The sequence below is a fragment of the Pinus tabuliformis genome, chromosome 6 (genome assembly GCF_031772625.1).
Source record: "Pinus tabuliformis cultivar Carrire ecotype Pingquan chromosome 6, CPIR1, whole genome shotgun sequence".
NCBI classification, from domain to species: domain Eukaryota; kingdom Viridiplantae; phylum Streptophyta; class Pinopsida; order Pinales; family Pinaceae; genus Pinus; species Pinus tabuliformis.
This window is the reverse complement of record NC_142292.1, coordinates 595,863,656-595,882,817: the sequence shown is the minus strand read 5'-3', so window position 1 is coordinate 595,882,817 and position 19,162 is coordinate 595,863,656. Positions and strand designations below refer to the sequence as shown.

General features: G+C 35.5%; 1 protein-coding gene across 1 annotated transcript; it reads right to left on the bottom strand.

The window, feature by feature from the left end:
• Positions 1–3,312: 3,312 nt before the first annotated feature.
• On the bottom strand, positions 3,313–17,080 carry LOC149259972 (uncharacterized). Its single transcript, XM_089419421.1, has 7 exons — positions 16,447–17,080; positions 6,229–6,267; positions 5,882–5,952; positions 4,943–5,007; positions 4,769–4,858; positions 4,526–4,618; positions 3,313–4,316 (listed from the first exon to the last, which is right to left on the bottom strand). The coding sequence occupies exons 1-7, from the start codon at positions 16,854–16,856 to the stop codon at positions 3,909–3,911; spliced, it is 1,176 nt and encodes a 391-aa protein (XP_089275547.1). The 5' UTR covers positions 16,857–17,080; the 3' UTR covers positions 3,313–3,908.
• Positions 17,081–19,162: the final 2,082 nt, after the last annotated feature.

Sequence of the window (19,162 nt, the reverse complement as noted above, 5' to 3'; positions counted from 1 at the left end):
TCAGCCTCAACCCCAAGTGGACCCTCATGAAAGCCTATAAATAGAAGAGACCTCAAGCTCATTTGGACACATTAATAAAGCCATCTTCTCTTCTCTTATTGTTTTGGTTTTCATAGGTTTGACAGAGGAAAGCTCGCGCAAAGGGTCTGAATCTACAGGGTCGAAGCTCGCATCGATCTAAGGTTTTCTAATTGAAGGATGCTGGCACAGAACTGGGATTTTTGTCCATGGACGTTGGCACACAGTGGTCTTGACAGCGTCCAACGAGCCTTGGACGTTGGCACGGAGTGTTATGGGAGAATCCAAGAGACTAGGGTTTCTTCTGCTCAGTTTGGTCCTCATACACACGAACAATATGGTCCTAAGAGCGTACAGGCTGCCAGACACTCGCACAAAAGCCTCATGAGAGTGTTAGGGTTTGAGGCAGACCAGGGTATGTTTGACCCCGGACACCCTCATCCAATTCAACTAGGAGCGTCCAGATCTGTTCCAGACACAGTCTTCCAATTCTGCAAAGAGCATACAAGATTGTTATAGACATTCGCATAGCCCCTCATCCCAACATCCGGGACTCAAAGACGATATTTCAGTATTCTAAAGATTATGCTCAATTTTCAGCAGCGTTCAACACTATGACCACAGTATCCAGCAGTTGATTACAATCAGTGACAACTCACTATAGTCCTCATAATCAGGGTTGTGATTATAAGCATCATTAGATATGTTTCATGGATATCATAGTTGCTTTGTTGCATAGATAAAGTTATGGATCATTGTACTCTCTTTTGTTGAATCATTTGATGACGATCTAAGAAGAAGAAGATTTGCAAGGGTTTTCCTCATAGTGGGTTTTGCCCTAGTCTCGGACCAATCCTGGTGTCTCTTTGTGTGTGCATGTTTTTCTTCTATTGTTCCTTTATGCTTCGTTGCATTAATGATGATGATGTTGTTCTTTCTATATAATTGCATATGCTAATGAATAATGGTGTAGACCTGAATAATATAATATGGGGTGAAATTAATGTATTAATGAAAAAATGCAATTATTAAAGCAAAGAACAATGTAGCCCTATGAAAAATTAACACATCATAAATGGGTAATATAAAAAATCACACTATCAACATATAGTTAATATCAAATAGGTCTTTGTATCAAATGTCTTCATTAATCTCGTTGAGTCTAAAGAGGCACTAGGCAAATTAAATACTTAGGTACGTAAAAAACAATTCTAGGTGCGTACAGCGAACTCATTGTATAACATCTCATTCAATGCATCCAAATACGTGCATAAATTCACACACTAGTTTCCATGCAATGATAAATTAGAATTTTTTTATTTCATGGCCAAAATGAAATCACATAATTATGATCATCATAAATGGGTAACATAAAAAATCACACAATCAACATATAGTTAATATCAAATAGGTCTTTGTATCAAATATCTTCATCAATCTAGTTGAGTCTAAAGAGGCACTAGACAAATTAAATTAAATCACACACACACGACATGCAATGCATCCAAATACATGCATAAATGCCCACACTAGTTTCCACGCAACAATAATTAGAAATTTTTAATTGCATGGCCAAAACTAAATCACATAATTATGATCAACATAAATGAGTAACATAAAAAGTCATACACTATCAACATATAGTTAATATTAAATAGGTCTTTGTATCAAAAGTCTTCATTAATCTAGTGAGTCTAAAGAAGCACCATGAAAATTAAATACTTAGGTATGTAAAAAACAAATCTAGGTGCCTAGGACACCTAGGGCCAACTCATCATATAACATCTCATAAGAAATAATTCTCGCCTTCACAAGGTCCTCTTAAAAATCATTGACCATAAGCTAGGTTAAAGATTGTTAGGAGGCCTCAAAAGATCCTATTGGTGCTAAGCTCCCCAATCCACTCTAATCACACATGGACAAGTGATTAAGTACCATCTCCTTTCAAGCTAGCCCTAGAGTTTCATGGGCTCCAATGTTCTCTTTGGCCACAATAACCAAACTTCCTGAAATGGCCATGTATCATATTTCTAGGTTGATCAATGAGAAAAAAGACCTTCTCTGAGACTTTACTCCAAGATTTATAAATCTTTACAATCCATTCAAAAATTTAATAGCAACTCCAATTAATTGTCTTTGCCAATTATCACAAAATTGATATTGTAGCCGATTAACAACCTCTCATTATTCGAAATCAATTTCATTAATCCACATAACAAATTTTGCTTCTATTTTTTAAAAAAAGAGGGAATTTGACCTATAATATCAATCATAAATTAAAATAATAGAATTATTTTTAACTTTTAGATAGAAGCTATATTATCTATCAAATTTAAAGTCAACGGTATTATAATATAAATATAAAGTTTATGTAAATAAACAAAACACCCCTAATATATACACACAAGAATCAAAATTAATCCTCAATAACCCTTTTACCCAAATCTATTTAGTTAAGTCTGTGCTAATTACTATTTCTACATATATTTTGCAATCTGCATATATATCTAATCACATTTAGAATGTACATTACACAGACATATATATAAAATCCATATAAACTTACTATAGTTCTTCATTTTTTTATCTAAATTTAAACAACTTACAAATTCACACCTTGTATTTTCTAAATATTAATCAATCAATATTTCACTAATTCACTTATGCAATTATAGAATTATATTATAACTTTTCTCATAATTTTACATACAATTCTCTAGTTCTTCATTTTTTTATCTAAATTTAAACAACTTACACATTCACACCTTGTATTTTCTAAATATTAATCAATCAATATTTCAATAATTTTACATACAATTCTCTAGTTCTTCATTTTTTTATCTAAATTTAAACAACTTACACATTCACACCTTGTATTTTCTAAATATTAATCAATCAATATTTCAATAATTCACTTATGCAATTATAGAATTATGTTATAATTTTTCTCACAATTTTACATACAATTCTCTGAACCACTCACGTAAAAAAATATAAAAATAATGCTTTTATAATTTATATTTATAAATCCAAATAAACTTTTCATTAATATTGTATCTCATATTATAACTGCGAAGAAATCAACATCCCTCACTATATATATATATATTCACTCTGGTCATTGAACTGCTTTCCTACATACAAAATTATATAAAGTACAAATACACATCATTAATGTGTTATTATCCCAAAGACATCATACTCAAGAAATCTAAAATTGTCTGGCCAATTAACTGGTCATGGTTTCCGGACACCATGTCATTGGAAACAGAAAAATGACACTGAAAACATAGATTCTGTTTGATCATTTGATTTATTATAGAATAAAGTGAAATTTTACCTACTGCGTATGCCATTTTGCATTAGATAGTTTCCAGTAGATCTGTACATGAATCTGCTCTACCTCAAAATGAGCTACAAATAATTCCATTAGAATGCAGTAAACCTGAGATAACCACACAATCTCAACCCTAACAGACCCACGCAGCTTGCATGTGTCATTTGTTGAGATCAGAGATGAGAGCAATAAAACAAACTTGCAGAAAATTGTTAGATTGAAGGCCCTGCTTTTGGCATGTATAAAATGCTGCCTTCAACCAAAAAGTATATTTAATATATAGAACTGATTACAAGTAATGTTTCCCTTGGAATTATAGAAATTGTAATGACTGCCACAGGCCCAAAACCTGAGTAGCTTTGTCACCCTCCATATATCCCCGTAACCTGAGTAGCTTTGTCACCTTCCATAGATCCCCTTCCAAACTTCACCGAGTCCTGGCAAATGTTTCAAAGTTGATGCTGGTCATTTTGCTTAAGAATTCCTAGTGCAAACTACGAATTGCATTTAAACTTGGCCACAGTTAGAACAGGGAAAATGGAATACAATCATGTCAAGTTTCCAATCTGCTTTCCATCCAACTAATGATATCGCCTGCAATATCATCCCTTTCTGGCTCAAATAGCAGATCATGCAGAAAGCCTTCATAAAGCTTGATTTCTTTATATTTTGAAGATGCTTCATTGAATAATGCCTGAGACGCACATGGATCTGTAACCCGATCAGCTGTTCCATGAAGTACTAAAAATGGAACAGCAATCCTGTTCAAGTTGCGTTGTAAGTAAGATGTGATGCGGAGTATCTCAGAACCAGTACGAATCCTTATGGGCCCAGTGTAGACTAATGGATCAGTGTACTTGGCAACCAGTGCTGCAGGGTCCCGAGACACTGGTATGCCCTTCCTATTAGCACGACTAAACTGATACTTGGGCAAAAGTAGAGAGAAAACTGGGGCTAAAGCCTGCAACATTTCAAATGAAAAATCATGTATGGATATTTTAGGGCCCAATATTTGTTAACTTTTGATTTTTTCAAATTTTCCCAAAAGCAATTGATGAGTTCAAAATTAATATTCACCCAGATAAACTTAATTTACTTGAAAATATCGAAATTTTCCAAAAACTAAATAAAATCTGAGTTCATTATTATCCTTTTAATGACTTTTCTTACCCCAAAAATCGGATGTGCAGGCCTGACACGCAGTGCTGGAGAAGTTAATATCACTCCCTCTAACATTGCTTCGACGTCTGGAAGTAAAGCAGCCTTCAAAAATCATTTTGACACAGGAAAAAAAATTAGATAGGCACTTCAATTCACTGTCTGCGCTGAATAACGGTATCATAAATATTAGTTTCTTCGAAATTAGAAAGATACAGGGCTACAAACATGGCTTCAAATCCTTCCACAAGGTACCTTCAAAACAACTGCTCCACCTGTTGAATGGCCGAATAAAAAGCAAGGGACACCTGGGTTGTCTGATTTGATTTTCTCAATAAAAGCCCTCTGTGCACATGGAAATGTAAAAGAGGTTAAAAGGTTTACTTTACGAATGCATAGAGTCTAACAGATGACACAAGCATACCATACCGTGTCTGCAACAACATAATCAAGTGAAGGTACATAGCCATGTAACCCATCACTCCCACCATGACCTGTAGTATATTGAACACTAAATTTCAGTGATAGTGTAACATATATAATTAAGCTGAATCATAAACTGTGATGTAGTATTAATGTTAGAGATCATTTTAACCTCTAAATACTAAATACTAAATAGTGAGCAATATGTAGTATTAATGTTAGTAGAGATTCATCTTGAAATTAAATGTGAGATTTCTATTTTATTACTTTTTCATTTTTCTTTTTTTTCTAAATTAGATGTGGGACTCAAAAGAAAATCCCATTATATTTTACTACCCTTAAACACATAAGTAACACATTTCTTTCACCCTGGCCTTCAGACTTCACATTTTTTCTTTCACCTGGTCCTTCGGACTTCACAAATTTTCTTTTATGCAGATGGTCAAACTTCATATTCTTTTTCTCATTTTATTTTATTACCATTACAGAAATTAATTGACTTATCTCTTCTACCCTGGTTGTAGGAGCATCTAACTTCTCTTCAGTGCATATTGCCATATTAGTTGTTTAGTGTGAAATAAACTGATTGTAAACTTGCTGCTGTTAATTGTCAATGCATGAAATGAAAAGTCATTATCACGCTCGGTGGTTAGTGCAGCCTGCAAGATGACAGGCATAGTCTGTGAATTACAGGTCCCTCTAGTTAGGGAAACTGGAAAAAGACTGCTGGAACAGGTAAACGCGAACAAGATACACGGTTTCAAGGACGACGTTCCTCTATTGCAGCACTTTGAAACTAAAATGCAAGTTCACACATAATCAAGATATGCATAGCTCTTCAAATTCAACCACTAGATTTAAGAAATACTAATCTAGATGTACTTCCATACAGTACATTACAGCCCACCAATATGGGTTTAATTCGAAGAAATAATTAAAACTCACCGATCCAATCCATTGCATAAACTCCAAATCCATGTGAGTTGAGCAGCCTTGCGAAATGCTCATATCTTCCACTGCAGCCCATATTCAGGCAAGAGAATAAAAAGCTAAGATATTCGTGGAAAGGAACTTAACCACAAAAGCAACTTCTTCAAAACATCATCAACATGCTAGTAACTTGCCAGTTTTCTTTTCAAAATGTTCGACTTTTGCATTGATATAAAACTCAAAACAAAATCGAATCAGACGCACAAATATTAGTCTCCCTCCTTACAAACGGAGGACTAAGTGCATTCATGGGATAAACAAAGAACAGTCAACTGGATATGAAGTAAAAACTGAAGACCAACCTGTGCTCATTGAGGCCATGTAGAAGAACTAGTAATCCCCTGTAAAACCACCAAAAAGCATAAATTAATGCCACTTCCACAAACCAAAGCAAAACAGAACTCAGAAATTTCATCTTTTATTGATTGGGCATTTTATCTAAAAGGAAAAAGGGTTTAGTTGATCATATATAAACTGGTCCATATATAGCGAACAACGATATGATTGGACTACACATAAAAACATATACATTAACTGTTACAGAACCACTCCACTTCTTGCAGACTAAAGACCTTTCAGAGTCTGGAAAAAGTGTTTCAGTTTTTTTTTGTGTCTGCAAGTATGGCAGGCAGTCAATTGCAGTACAACGGGATTAAGGAAGATATAGAGTGGTGAGACAGAGCAGCAGTCAAAGTGAAGCATAAAAGAAGTCAGAAAATTTGTGAGTGCAATGGAATGGAGGTAATCTGTAACACTTAGTTTACACAATCAGATTTTTTTTGAACGGGGGGAGGCCAATATGCATTGTCTGAATTCCAGAGGTTTGGACAGTTTTAATGGAAACCATGTTTTCATGTAAAAAAAAATGAGGAATTGTAAAGGGCACAGAGACCAAACCTTCAACAGAAAACGATACAATAGAAAATTTTGAGAACTAAAATAGAGAGGCTTTGTTTTTCAACCTTGTCCGTAGGAGAACCAACGATTAAACATCTACCGAATGCCAAAGATGCTAAGGTTGCTTGGGAAAAATTAAAAAACATTTTGAAACCATGAGGGGTCTGGAATCATGTATTTAAAGAGCATGCCTTACACTACAAAGATGAAAGGTGGTGTGTTAAAAGAATTGGTTTCAGAAGTCGTATCTGTCAATGTTGAATCAGTAAGCGCTGAAATCACAGACTAGGAATCGGTAACGTTGACCCTGAGGACCTAGCCAACCTCCTACAAGCCGTTTAAAGCACAGCCGTTTAAAGTGTGTCTAAATTAGCGTTTGAATCTAATCCTTGTTCTTGGATTAGATCACAAAATCTAATCCTCATTCTTGGATCTAAATCTAAATCTAATCTAGCGTTTGAATCTAATCTAATCTAAATTTGCATTTGAATCTAATCCTTGTTCTTGGATGAGGACCTGTAGGCCTAGGTGGCCAAGATAAATCCCCTTCTCGAGTCTACCCATGTTGATGATGTAGAGGATAACGATTCTAGATGATTATGTCATATGATTATGTTGTAGAGTCTAAACTCTAGCCTATAGTTTTTGGTTAAAATATAGATTGCACTTGAAGGTATTTTGGTTATATGCACCCTTACTTGTTATATATATGAACAAAATTTGCATATTTGTTTATATTATATAATGGTTTGAATTCACACCTATGTGCATGAATAGATATTTAATTTATCACAACTCGAATGTCAACAAGTTTTTGTTTCAGATTTTTTACCAGTTCCAATTTGGTTCTAGTTTTTAGGGTCGACTAGTTCGATCACCAGTCCAATTCTAATAAGATTGCCTTAGACTAGGCTAAACAATTTAGTATGTTAGGAATGTAATGTAGGAAAACGGCATAGTGAGCAGATCATAACGTGAAAAGCATGAAGAGTGGTAGGCTTGTTGGATCTGTTCACAATTAGTTATGTCAATCAATGCCAGCACAAGGGATGGACAATGCCAAGTATTTATTACATTCAATGATGATTTTTTTAGAAATAAATAGATTCGTTTCTTAAATAATAAATCAAACACACCTTCCTTCTTTACGAATTTAAGACAAAAGTAGAGATGCAATGTGGTGGAAAATTAAGCAACCTTAAAATAGATGGAGGTGGTAAATATATGTTTGATGCTATGTTACAGGAAACGTTGCCCCCGGGTCCGTTTCAGCCAGGAAACGAAACGAAAACGTGTACTGTACGGCCCGGAAACGAGTTTCTGGCCATACTGGCACGTTTCACGCTGGGGAAACGTGGCCAGTACGGTCGGAAACGAGTTTCCAGGCCATACAATGGAGTTTGCACTTCATATTGCGATTTTTTATTTTTTTTTTCAGTTTTAATTTTTGATTGGGCGAATAATATATCTTGTGGATGCTTCTAGGTGCCTCTCTCAAGTTATAAACACACTCGCCTCATTCCCTCATCACACAATTGAGCAAGTCCTTTCTCTTGGAGACAGACGATTTTAGCAAAGGAGAAAAGAGGAAGAGAGCAGTGGTCTTTTGTCTTTATAGTTCTTGCAGCCTCAGTCTTTATTGTACTTGCAGCCTCATATATATAATAAAGGCTGATTTTGAGATTTGGATATATAATAAAGGTTGATTTAGGATATTTCAATATTGCTATTTTCATTATGTGATCATTCATGAGTAAATGTGATGTAAATTTAATCATAATGTTTAAACTTTAAATGTAATAAATTATAATCTATCATGTATGCTTTATGATTTCACATAACATTTCTTAAATGTCCTAAATTCTATATATATATATATATATATATATATATGTTGTGTTTCCCTATTTCCAAAATTTGGGCGGGTCACGTTTTGTACCCATGCTTGTTTCAGAAACTCGTGCCCGTTTCCCCGTTTCGTGCAACTTAGGTTTGATGATTATTATCATTTTTACAAGACACATGGAATTATAAGGCAACAAACCACAACCTATTCTCCATAATAGAATGGGGTAGTGCAAAGAAAAGAGATTATGGTTAGGTGTATGTATAAAGGGGAAAGGATTGTCCAATAGCTTTTGTGCAAAAATAGTCAACAAGGATCTATTGTTGAATACGTCCTCGACTAGAGTAATTGGAAAGAAAATTCTTAAGGACATAAGATCATGTCAAAATCCTAAAATCCATCATTATCAGGATTTTCATTGTAAGATCTTTGTCAATGTTCCTAAGATAAGATAAGATTAGATACTTTTATTAATGCCCAACAAATAACCATAAGAGGTGAATAGGGTTACCAACTAAAATAGTATCAATACATAGGGTCACTCCTATAAAAACAAAATTCAAATATAATCTAAGATCTAAAATAGAAAAGCTAGAGAAGAACATGGTGCTAGGAAATATAAAATCATCTACGCATGACTACAGGCCAAAACTCAAAATCTAAACTCCCTTGGGATGCCTTAGAGGGTTATATAAGGGAGCCTCATAGAGCCGTAGACCCATTTTCATTGAAGTATCACTCCTCGCATTGAGAGTCAAAGAGAAAAAGCATGCTATAGAAGGTTTCCCAAAAGTGTTGGAAGAAGCACTATTCCAATGTGTGTTTGTCTATCTCAATGGAGGAGCCTATTGTTGTTGTCTCGAAGCAAAGTTTTACCTACTTGAAGGCTAAACCTTGTCGCAAGATTTAAGTCGATAACCCCACATAGGTCTTTCTGAAGGGAAGCAAGATGGCCCCCAAGATCTCCCAAATCTAGATAGGATGACAAAAAAATAAAGCACTCCTCTATTGATCTACTACATATGACATAACTGAAAAAACCTATCCCCGCATGGAATCTAATGCTTGACCCCTACACGTAGCCTAGAACCCAAGCAAAAATAGCCTAGAGGGATCCTAAGCACATGCACCCAGTGTTGGAGCACATAAGAGGGTAGAACAATGAGGTCATCTATAGGCTCCAAGTGCTCTGCATAGAAATCCATCTTGGGCTTCAACCCTGTTACCTCTGCAAGTTGTGTGTTCAAATGATAAAAGCTCCAAACCACACTGCACAATCCAAGTGACACTTAGGTAGGTCACCCACTGTCACCTCAACAACCTACCTTGTCTCTTTAAGCTGGCTCTCCTCCAGCTTTGAGGGGGGCTCCCATATAGATCGCTAGGATTTAGACGATATGAAGCAAGACGATATCACAAGTAACCCTAGGGATTTAAATGATTTTTTGAAAAAGGATTGGAAATGAGAGTTATAAAAGTATACAAAGACTAGTGCCAATATTCAAGGGCAATAGGCGGGGTCGCAATCACAACCCCCTCTTTGTCAACTCTTCCTTTAGGATCAGATGGGTGAGGAGTTGGGGGTGAAACTATCCCACTCAAGCCAGTCCAGGATAACCCACAGGGAACACAGCTTCACTAGGAGGACTTGCTCATTCGAGATGCCCCAACCATTGTACTAACAACTGTCACCAATATCCCACAAATTCAGTTGAAGATTCCCCCTAAAAGGGATTGTCCAACACTTGAAAATGTGTATTTTGATGAGAGTTAAGGGTGAGATGAAGACCCTAGAATCCTAGACCTCCCCTTCCTAGTGACTGTGTCACTCAATGGATTGGTAAAGCAATTTTGTGATCACCGATCTATCCTTGCAGAATTAACCTAATTAAAGCACAAATTATAGGCAAGAACTAAAAAGAAGAAGCATAGAAAAATCAACCCGAAAAAACTACACCCACAAACCAAAGAAAATTATATTAGTCCCTAGGGAGAGGAATACTCCCACTAGACTAATAAAATTCCTCCCACCAGTATTCCTCTCCCTGGGGATTAATAAATTTTCTTTGGTTTGTGGGTGTAGTTTTTCCAGGTTGATTTTTCTATGCTTCTTCTTCTTAGTTCTTGCCTATAATTTGTACTTTAATTAGGTTCATTTTGCAAGGATACATCTGTGATCACAAAATTTCTTTACCGATCCATTGATTGACACAATCACCAAGAAGGGGAGGTCTAGCATTCTAGGGTCTTCATCTCACCCTAAGCTCTCATCAAAATACACATTTTTAAGTGTTGGACAATCCCTTTTAGAGGGAATATTCAACTAAATTTATGGGATATTGGTGAAAGTTGTTAGTACAATGGTTGGGGAATCTCAAATGAGCAAGTCCTCCTAGTGAAGTTGTGTTCCCTGTGGGTTATCCTAGACTAGCTTGAGTGGGATAGTTTCACCCCCAACTCCTCACCCATCTGGTCCTAAAGGTAGAGCTGACAAAGAGGGGGTTGTGATCGCGACCCTACCTACTTCCCTTAAATATTGGCACTGGTCTTTGTATCCTTTCATTGTTGTCATTTCCAATCCCTTTTTCAAGAAAACATTTCAATCCTTGGGCTTATTTGTGATATCACCTTGTTTCATATTGTTTAAACCCTAGTGATCTATAAGGGAACCCCCCCTCAAAGTCGGAGGAGAGCTAGCCTAAAGAGGAAAGGTAGGTTGTTGAGGTGACAGTGGTGCCCTACCCAAGTGCCACTCGGATTGTGCAACATGATTTGGAGCTTTTATCATTTGAATGCACAACTCGCAGAGGTAACAAACCCTATTGGCAAGTCAAACCAAGTGAATTGGACATTGTTTGTAGATGTTGTCCTTGATAATTCCATTTATCTCCTACGTAATCAACAAGAGGCAAACAAGTGCATCCAATGAAAGGAGGGAGGTGCTCCATCGAGATGTCGATTAACCATAGAAGGCCCAAAACCTATAAAAACCAAACATGAACCCCATCAACAAGCTTGTTCGAGACTATGGTCTCGGAGAAGTAGTAAGTGAGCTACAAACAACAGTGCCTACCAACTATCAAGTTAGCAAAATGTCGAATATGATGCAAAAGTGAGACCAGTCTGAAAATTGTCTCAAGCCAAAAGGGGTGCATTGCAACCTCTACTAGAACAATGGTGTGGGGAACTATCTACATGCTCCCAATGATAAAATGGAGAATGAGGGTTCGTACACTCTACATCTTCATCCAGTATTACTCAAGCAAGCTAGGCCCCACACCTCAAAACTATAAAGAACTATGGACTCAATGATATAGTCCATGTCCATCTTGGGCAAGATATCCTGAAAATGGCATTGGAAATAGTGTTGCTTATGAAGAGCAAGGGAACCAACCATAGCCCTTATTTATCTAGGGTTGGAGTGCTTGCCTCAACCCAAACCTGGGCATTAAAAACTAGACTCCCAAATAGGCATTATCTTTGTTAATCTCAACCTCCTCCCGTAAAAAAAAAGAAATGGAAGTCTATGAGGAATTGCTTTGGGCCCTTGAAAATCAACACTTTGGTTTTACCTAGATTAACAGTAAACTATCAAATCTCACAAAAGTGGAACAAGTTGGATGAAGGCAATATATGTACATTTGTTAGCTATGGCAAGATCTCAAAAGCATACCAGTATCTGACCCTATTAAGAAAAAAATAGTTGGTAAAGATGCAAATTTTTATGAACTTATAGATCTAAGTCACATGACACTAGGACAAAACACAAGACAAGATACGATTATCTAACATTGGACACATCAAAACCTCAAAATGCGACGTATATGTTATGAAAAAAAGAGAGAGATTATTAAACATTGATTATTAAATACACAATGAAATTAGAATATTCATATAAGATAGAGGTTTGAATGTCAGAACCATAAATTGTAATGATCTCATTGAGTCATTTGATGTTATCAAAATAAGATGTATTACATATATATCAACTAATACTATAGGTGGGAACAACAATGGCAAATACAAAATACGGTAGATACTAGAGCCATATATGGAAGAATCTCATAGCTCTTCAATTTCCCTCCTCCATGTTAGAATTATCAAGATCACCACCACTACCATTGATCTCTCCTCCATCTTCCTCCTCCTCTATATCCAATCCAATATCTTTGACAACGTTGAGGATGACCCCTCAAGAGGATCACCATCATTAAAAGTGATTGCCTTAAGACTAGTTCAATAAGATCCAAGTCAGCTAATAACAACTCAAAGGTGTTTTCTAAAACCATTCCCTTGAACCACTCATCCCTCATCTTGTAAATGGGATAGAAATTCAAGTGCACATACACCATTGTCTCTGCTTTGGACGGCTCAAGTGTGTTTTTCTTAAAAGTGTGCAAATTTCCATATGTGCTCTAATGCCTCTCACAACAAAAGGGTGAAGTATCCAAAGAGATAGGGCTCATGGCTAACTTTTGTAAAATAGTGAATGTTACCCCATGAGTTCCCCAGCAAACATATGGCTTCTTAATCCCCCTATCTCCAAGCACATCATAGCCTTCAAATCTCCTAGTGCAAGTGGAAAACTCTATCAAGACCTCATCCAAATCATCAAGGGATGCTCTATCATGGAGACTCAACAGGCTTGGACACTTTCGGACACTACTAGGGCACATGTCACATATGTGTGGGAATCCAACACACATAAGGGATAAAGGAGTGGTGGAAAGGCATCCATGAGACCATTTGTAGCAAGGAGAAGGGAGAAAATGCTTCATTCTTCGATACCCAAAAAACCTACTAAAATTGCAATACTGAAGATGGAGACATATAGATAAATTCTATTAATTTTGCTCTTATGAGTGAAAACGTAAATTATTCATATTGAAAGCAATGATGTTAGTGAAGCCCAGAATGGTCAAGAAAGGAGTGATGAAATGAATCAGAGTTTCCATCATTGAAGAAAATAAGACTATTGGTTGGTCAAACTTCTTAGAAGGAAGAAACCCATTAGTTGCAAATGGGTCTTCCATACAAAGTATGAGGAAGATGGCTCCAATGATGAGCATAAAGTGAGGCAGGTAGCAAAGGGTATGCACAGTGTGAAGGGGTTGATTTTAAAGAGACCTCCACCTCAACAACCAAAATCATAACAAATAAGTGGGTGTTGACATTCAAAGCAATTTGGTGGGACCATCTATCGAATGGAGGTAAAGAGTGCATTCTTAAATGATAATCTCAAGGAGGAGGTGTACATGAATCAAGTAGAAGGCTTTGAAGGGACAAATACGGAGAATCTGGCTCACACTAAATATAATTATTGTATGGCTTGAAGTAGATACGAAGGGCATGGAACCAAAAAATTGATGAGCATCTATGAGCTAGTAGTTTTTAGAGGAGAGAATCAAATTCAAATTTATACATCAAACAAAATGATAAGGGCATCGTTATTCTTGTGGTTTATAGAAATGATCTCATAATCATGAGTGTGGTGTAAATCGATTGTTGAAATGGAGCATGACCTTGAAGCAACATTTGGGATAATAGATTTGGGACTTCTACACTACTGTCTTAGTTTGGAGGCATGGAAAAAGAGAGACAATATCTTTTATTTTCAAGCAAATTATGGTCAAGAATTGCTACAGAAATTATGGTCAAGACTAGGCTTAAGCTATCGACAAGAAGAACCCAAGGAAGGTAGATGCTACCTTATACAAACAACTAAAAGATGTCTAATCTATCTGACTTATACTAAGTTATGTGTAGGGAATTGCTGATTTTGGTGTAGAGTTGGTCAAGAATGATAATTTCAGTTTGACAGGTTGCACAAATATAGACTAGGTAGGATCATCAAATTATGGAAATTGAACCTCCAAATATGTATTCAGGTTGGGTTCAAGTGCAATTTCATGGACTGCAAACAACAATTCCAGTATCACGCACAAAAAAACAATAAAACTTGCCGTATCTAGTGCATTTAAGGCATTGTGGGCAACGATAATTTTTGAGGATACAGGATTCAATAGAATGAAGCAACTGCTATACTGTGACCATCGGGGCACCCTCAAGTTGCTGAAAAATCAAGCTTTCTATCCAAAGATGAAGCATGTGGAGATTCATCACCACTTCATTCATAAGAAGGTCCAAAGTAGAGAGAGAATTTTTTCACTGTATTTACCAAATTCCTTGTCCAAAACCAGATTTCTAAAATTTCAGGACAAGTTTGGTGTAACACTTAACAACTTGGTCAATAAAAGGGAGGGTTAAATACAATGACCATTATTAACATTTTGATAAACTTAAGTTGTAGGCATAAATAAAAGTAAAATATCTTAGACTAAGGTAAGTTAGCAAGGCAGACCTTAAGTAGACAGACTTGTCATTAATGTTGGTGGAAATTTGAAGTTTGATAAGGTTCCAAGTAAGAAACACATTGCATAGAGGTTCCACAAACATGCATTTATAGCAAGTTTGTCTGCTGCTTAAGGCTTGCCAGTTGACAAAGGTGAAAAAGGTAATTATACCATTACGGGGTTATGGTCATTATGTCCAAATGGTGTATATATTAAAGCTTTCTCTACAATAAAACATTATCTGGCTCTATATCTTAACTTCCTCACAATCACAAGACATGATAAAGGATACCCTCTGAGACAAAATATTTATTCGAGTATGATTGCTGGTTGAAGAATATGTGCTAGCAGCATTTGGACTTTTAAGCACTAGTCTGACCTCCAGATGTTGAGGAAGGAAAAGCTCTCACTTTCTTCAGATGTTACTTGTCCTTGTATCAACAGAATCTAAAATGGTAATTGAAAAAAATACCAAATCCTCCTAGTATTCTGAGTTTTTCCAGTCAAAATATGTTCGTCCTTGCTGCCCAGCCAAGTTAACTGGGTCCTGAGTCTGACTCTCTGTCTGAGAGTCAAACTCACCATAAACAAGTCTGCCAGATCAGGCCCAGACTTGTGAATTATTAACTGGCCTACACCTACAGGCTACAACTTGACGGTCAGCTGCTGGCTGAAGAATCCAATTTATGGGTGGATGGAAAAACTTGCGGGTACCAAATCTAAATGTCAAAAAAGTAAAAGAAAAACCCTCATTTTGAATGATTTATGCTGCTTAGATTTTGTTTATCCTTACCAAATTTGGGTAGAACTCTTATGCCCTGGCCTTACCTACGGGTTGGCTGGGCCTTGTTTTTCAACATATGTCACAAGACAGAAAATTTTCCTGTAACTTGATGTGATTCCACTAGCTGCAAACTAATTGACCATATGGGCAAACCCATCTTGAAACCAATGCATGGTTTTATATGGCATATGGCAGGTCTTCAAAAGTTATATGAATGTGACTATGAACTCATTTTTTTAAAATCCATTAAAAAATCCCAACATATCTTCAGATTCCATAAACACATCATGTTTAATATCCGAAACAAGGAGTTTAAAGGTCTAAAACAGCTATATTAATAGAAACAATCTGATTTTAAGATCACAACCTCACTTGACACCAACCAGATGTATGTGGGACAAACAAAACCATATCACAATGCATTAATGCAGAGTCATCCCGAGGATTTAAATTAATGTTACAAATTTCTGATACATGACACACCCAATACTCAAACATCAAGAAATTAACGCTAAAATCTCTCTGATACAGGACGCACCCAATGCTCGAATATCAAGCAATTAACATTAATATATTTCATACATGAAACATCAAATGCTGAAACAAATAAAAAGGGGGGAAGAGAAAATCAGAAACTTACCTGGTGTTCTGAGAGGCAGGGGGTGTCCAAGACCGCGTGAACAGAGCTTTTTTGCGTGAATTGACGAACAGCAGAGTCTGCCAGCAGCCTTCTGACGACTCATCACTGTAATCCTCGGCGAGGGCTCTTCTTTTCAGCACATCTTCCTCCTCCCGACTCACAGAGCGCCGCTTCGATTTCGAATGGACGACCGTGCGGTGGTTATCTCCATCCCCTGACGACGAAGAAAAAACCCGAATTGATCGTTGCCGAAACCGCACTACAATCCACAGGAACAGAGCCTGGAGAAACAGCCCCAAATTTCTCACCGCCCTCAGAGATACGGCGGCTTCTTTGATGTTTCTGAAAACGGGAATTATGCGGCCGCTGGCACCAGATGTGAGTTCCATCTCCATCTCTATCCCCGCCATGAATGAATCTCCAAGGCCCTCCTAACGCTCTGCAATGCAAGTCGGTCACGGGGTCGAATCCAATCCGGCAATCTCAATGTGAAAAACCAACACAAATGGTTCAGAGAGAAAAACGTGAAGACGTATTCAAAACGCGGCTTACGACTGGGTATATATAGGCCGCAGTACTCGGAGAATGCGTACTCTGTAATGGTTCTTGAATCACTAAATTTCCCTGATGACTCGTTCCACGTCAGCTGAAATGTCGTTGGTTTCTTTATTGGGTTTTCAATTATTCTGGGGGTTGGTTTGCGTGCGGCAGGAGAACAGTCGCCACTGTTGACATTTAAGAAGCAGGCGCAGATTCGCACGGATTTCTCAACTCCATCGGCGAATCAACGCTTCCCTCCAAATTCGGGTCCATACTGTTTGTTTCCCCCGCACACGGTAACCAAAAGCACCTAGTGGCCCCCCCCCCTCCATATCAAGATTATTTTTATTTTCAAATTATGTTTTTAAAATTTGGTAAAACGTCAAAACACAGATACCGTTTTAATTACATTATAAACGTTATGATTTGATTGAAAAGAGTTTTTTAAAAGGATTTTCGTTATCGGTTTATATAGAGTCCAAATTTCAGAAATTTTATAATACGAATAATCAGAAATTAACAAAATTTTAATAAATATTATTTCTACAAAGCTTAAATCATGTTAAAATTATAAATATATATAACCGTTTCTAATCATGTTAAAATTATAAATATATATAACCGTTTCTTGTTTTCGAAAGTTATTTTATTAAGAAAACACCTCTGATAAAAAGTATTTAAATTAACTAAATTGTAAAGTAATAAATTTTCGAATTTTAATAAAAGATAAAATAAAATATTTAACCCTTAATTTATACCATTAGTACCAACTCATGAAAAACTTTCATTATTATCATGTTAATATATCTACCACCTCATTAAAACATTTTATTGGGTTATATATTAAGATTTAGATCATTATTTTGTATTACAAATATTTTTTAATATAATCAAAATAATTAATTCATATGAACAAAATTTTCTCTTATATAATTTTTTATATTATCTTAAAATTTAAATGATAAAATTAATTATCATTTCATATTACTTAAAATAATTATTAAAATTCTAATATAAATATTTTTTTAATTATTTATTATAATAATATGTGAAAATAATTTATAAAAATTATTAATTTTAATATTAAAATATATTCTATTATTTTAATATATTTTATACTTATTAAATATAAACAAACGGATTTAAATTCATCATTTACGAATGTTCAATCTTTACCGTATATACTCCATGTAAACTTAAACCTTCATCGTGGCTTTAAGCATTCAAATTATAGTCTCCATTTAAAATTCAAACGCTATCATGGCTTTAAAAATTCACATTAATCATAATAATTTATCAATCATAATTTATTATTCATCTATTATTATATTAAGTAATTTGTAATCATTATAATATATAAAAAGTAATTTGTAATCATTATAATATATAAATTTATAGTTTATATTTAAAATTATTGATCAGTTAAATAAAATTTAAAAATATATATATATATATTATTCATCTATTATTATATTAAGTAATTTGTAATCATTATAATATATAAAAAGTAATTTGTAATCATTATAATATATAAATTTATAGTGTATATTTAAAATTATTGATCAGTTAAATAAAATTAATATATATTTATTTATTTATTTATTATAATTCAAATTTATCAAATCAAAGATAAAAGCTATATTAATTTATAGTTTAAAATTAAATTTTATTTTTAATTTATTATTTTTATAATTTTTTGGTAGAGGTAGGAGTGGAAGGGGTATTGTTCGGTGTAATTGCACATCTCATATTTTACCTATTTTAACCAGTTTACCTGGGGTAAACATGAGTTGAGGGCTATTATGACATGACTCAACCTCCTAAATAACATTAAGGAAATGGAGTTGACAAAACAAGACCTTATTGACTTCCCTCAAGTGCTACAAGACCCCCAAGAGCTAAACCATCATTCTAGTTGTCTGAACCCTAAATTAACTTGTTTTTCCATTGATCTGGACTCCTAGACGCTGGCATAACACTGCCTGAATTTGATTGTAACCCTCTAGTCACATGCATGAGCCTGTGAGGGACCCACTGCGGCCTTTTTTACCTTGTTTGGTGCCAATGACCGCAGGATCTAAGCCACTTTTTCAATGCTAGTCACCAGACCATTGCCCAAAACTTGATGAGACTTTCCAGAATGATGAATGACACACAAACAAAGCTTTTAACACAA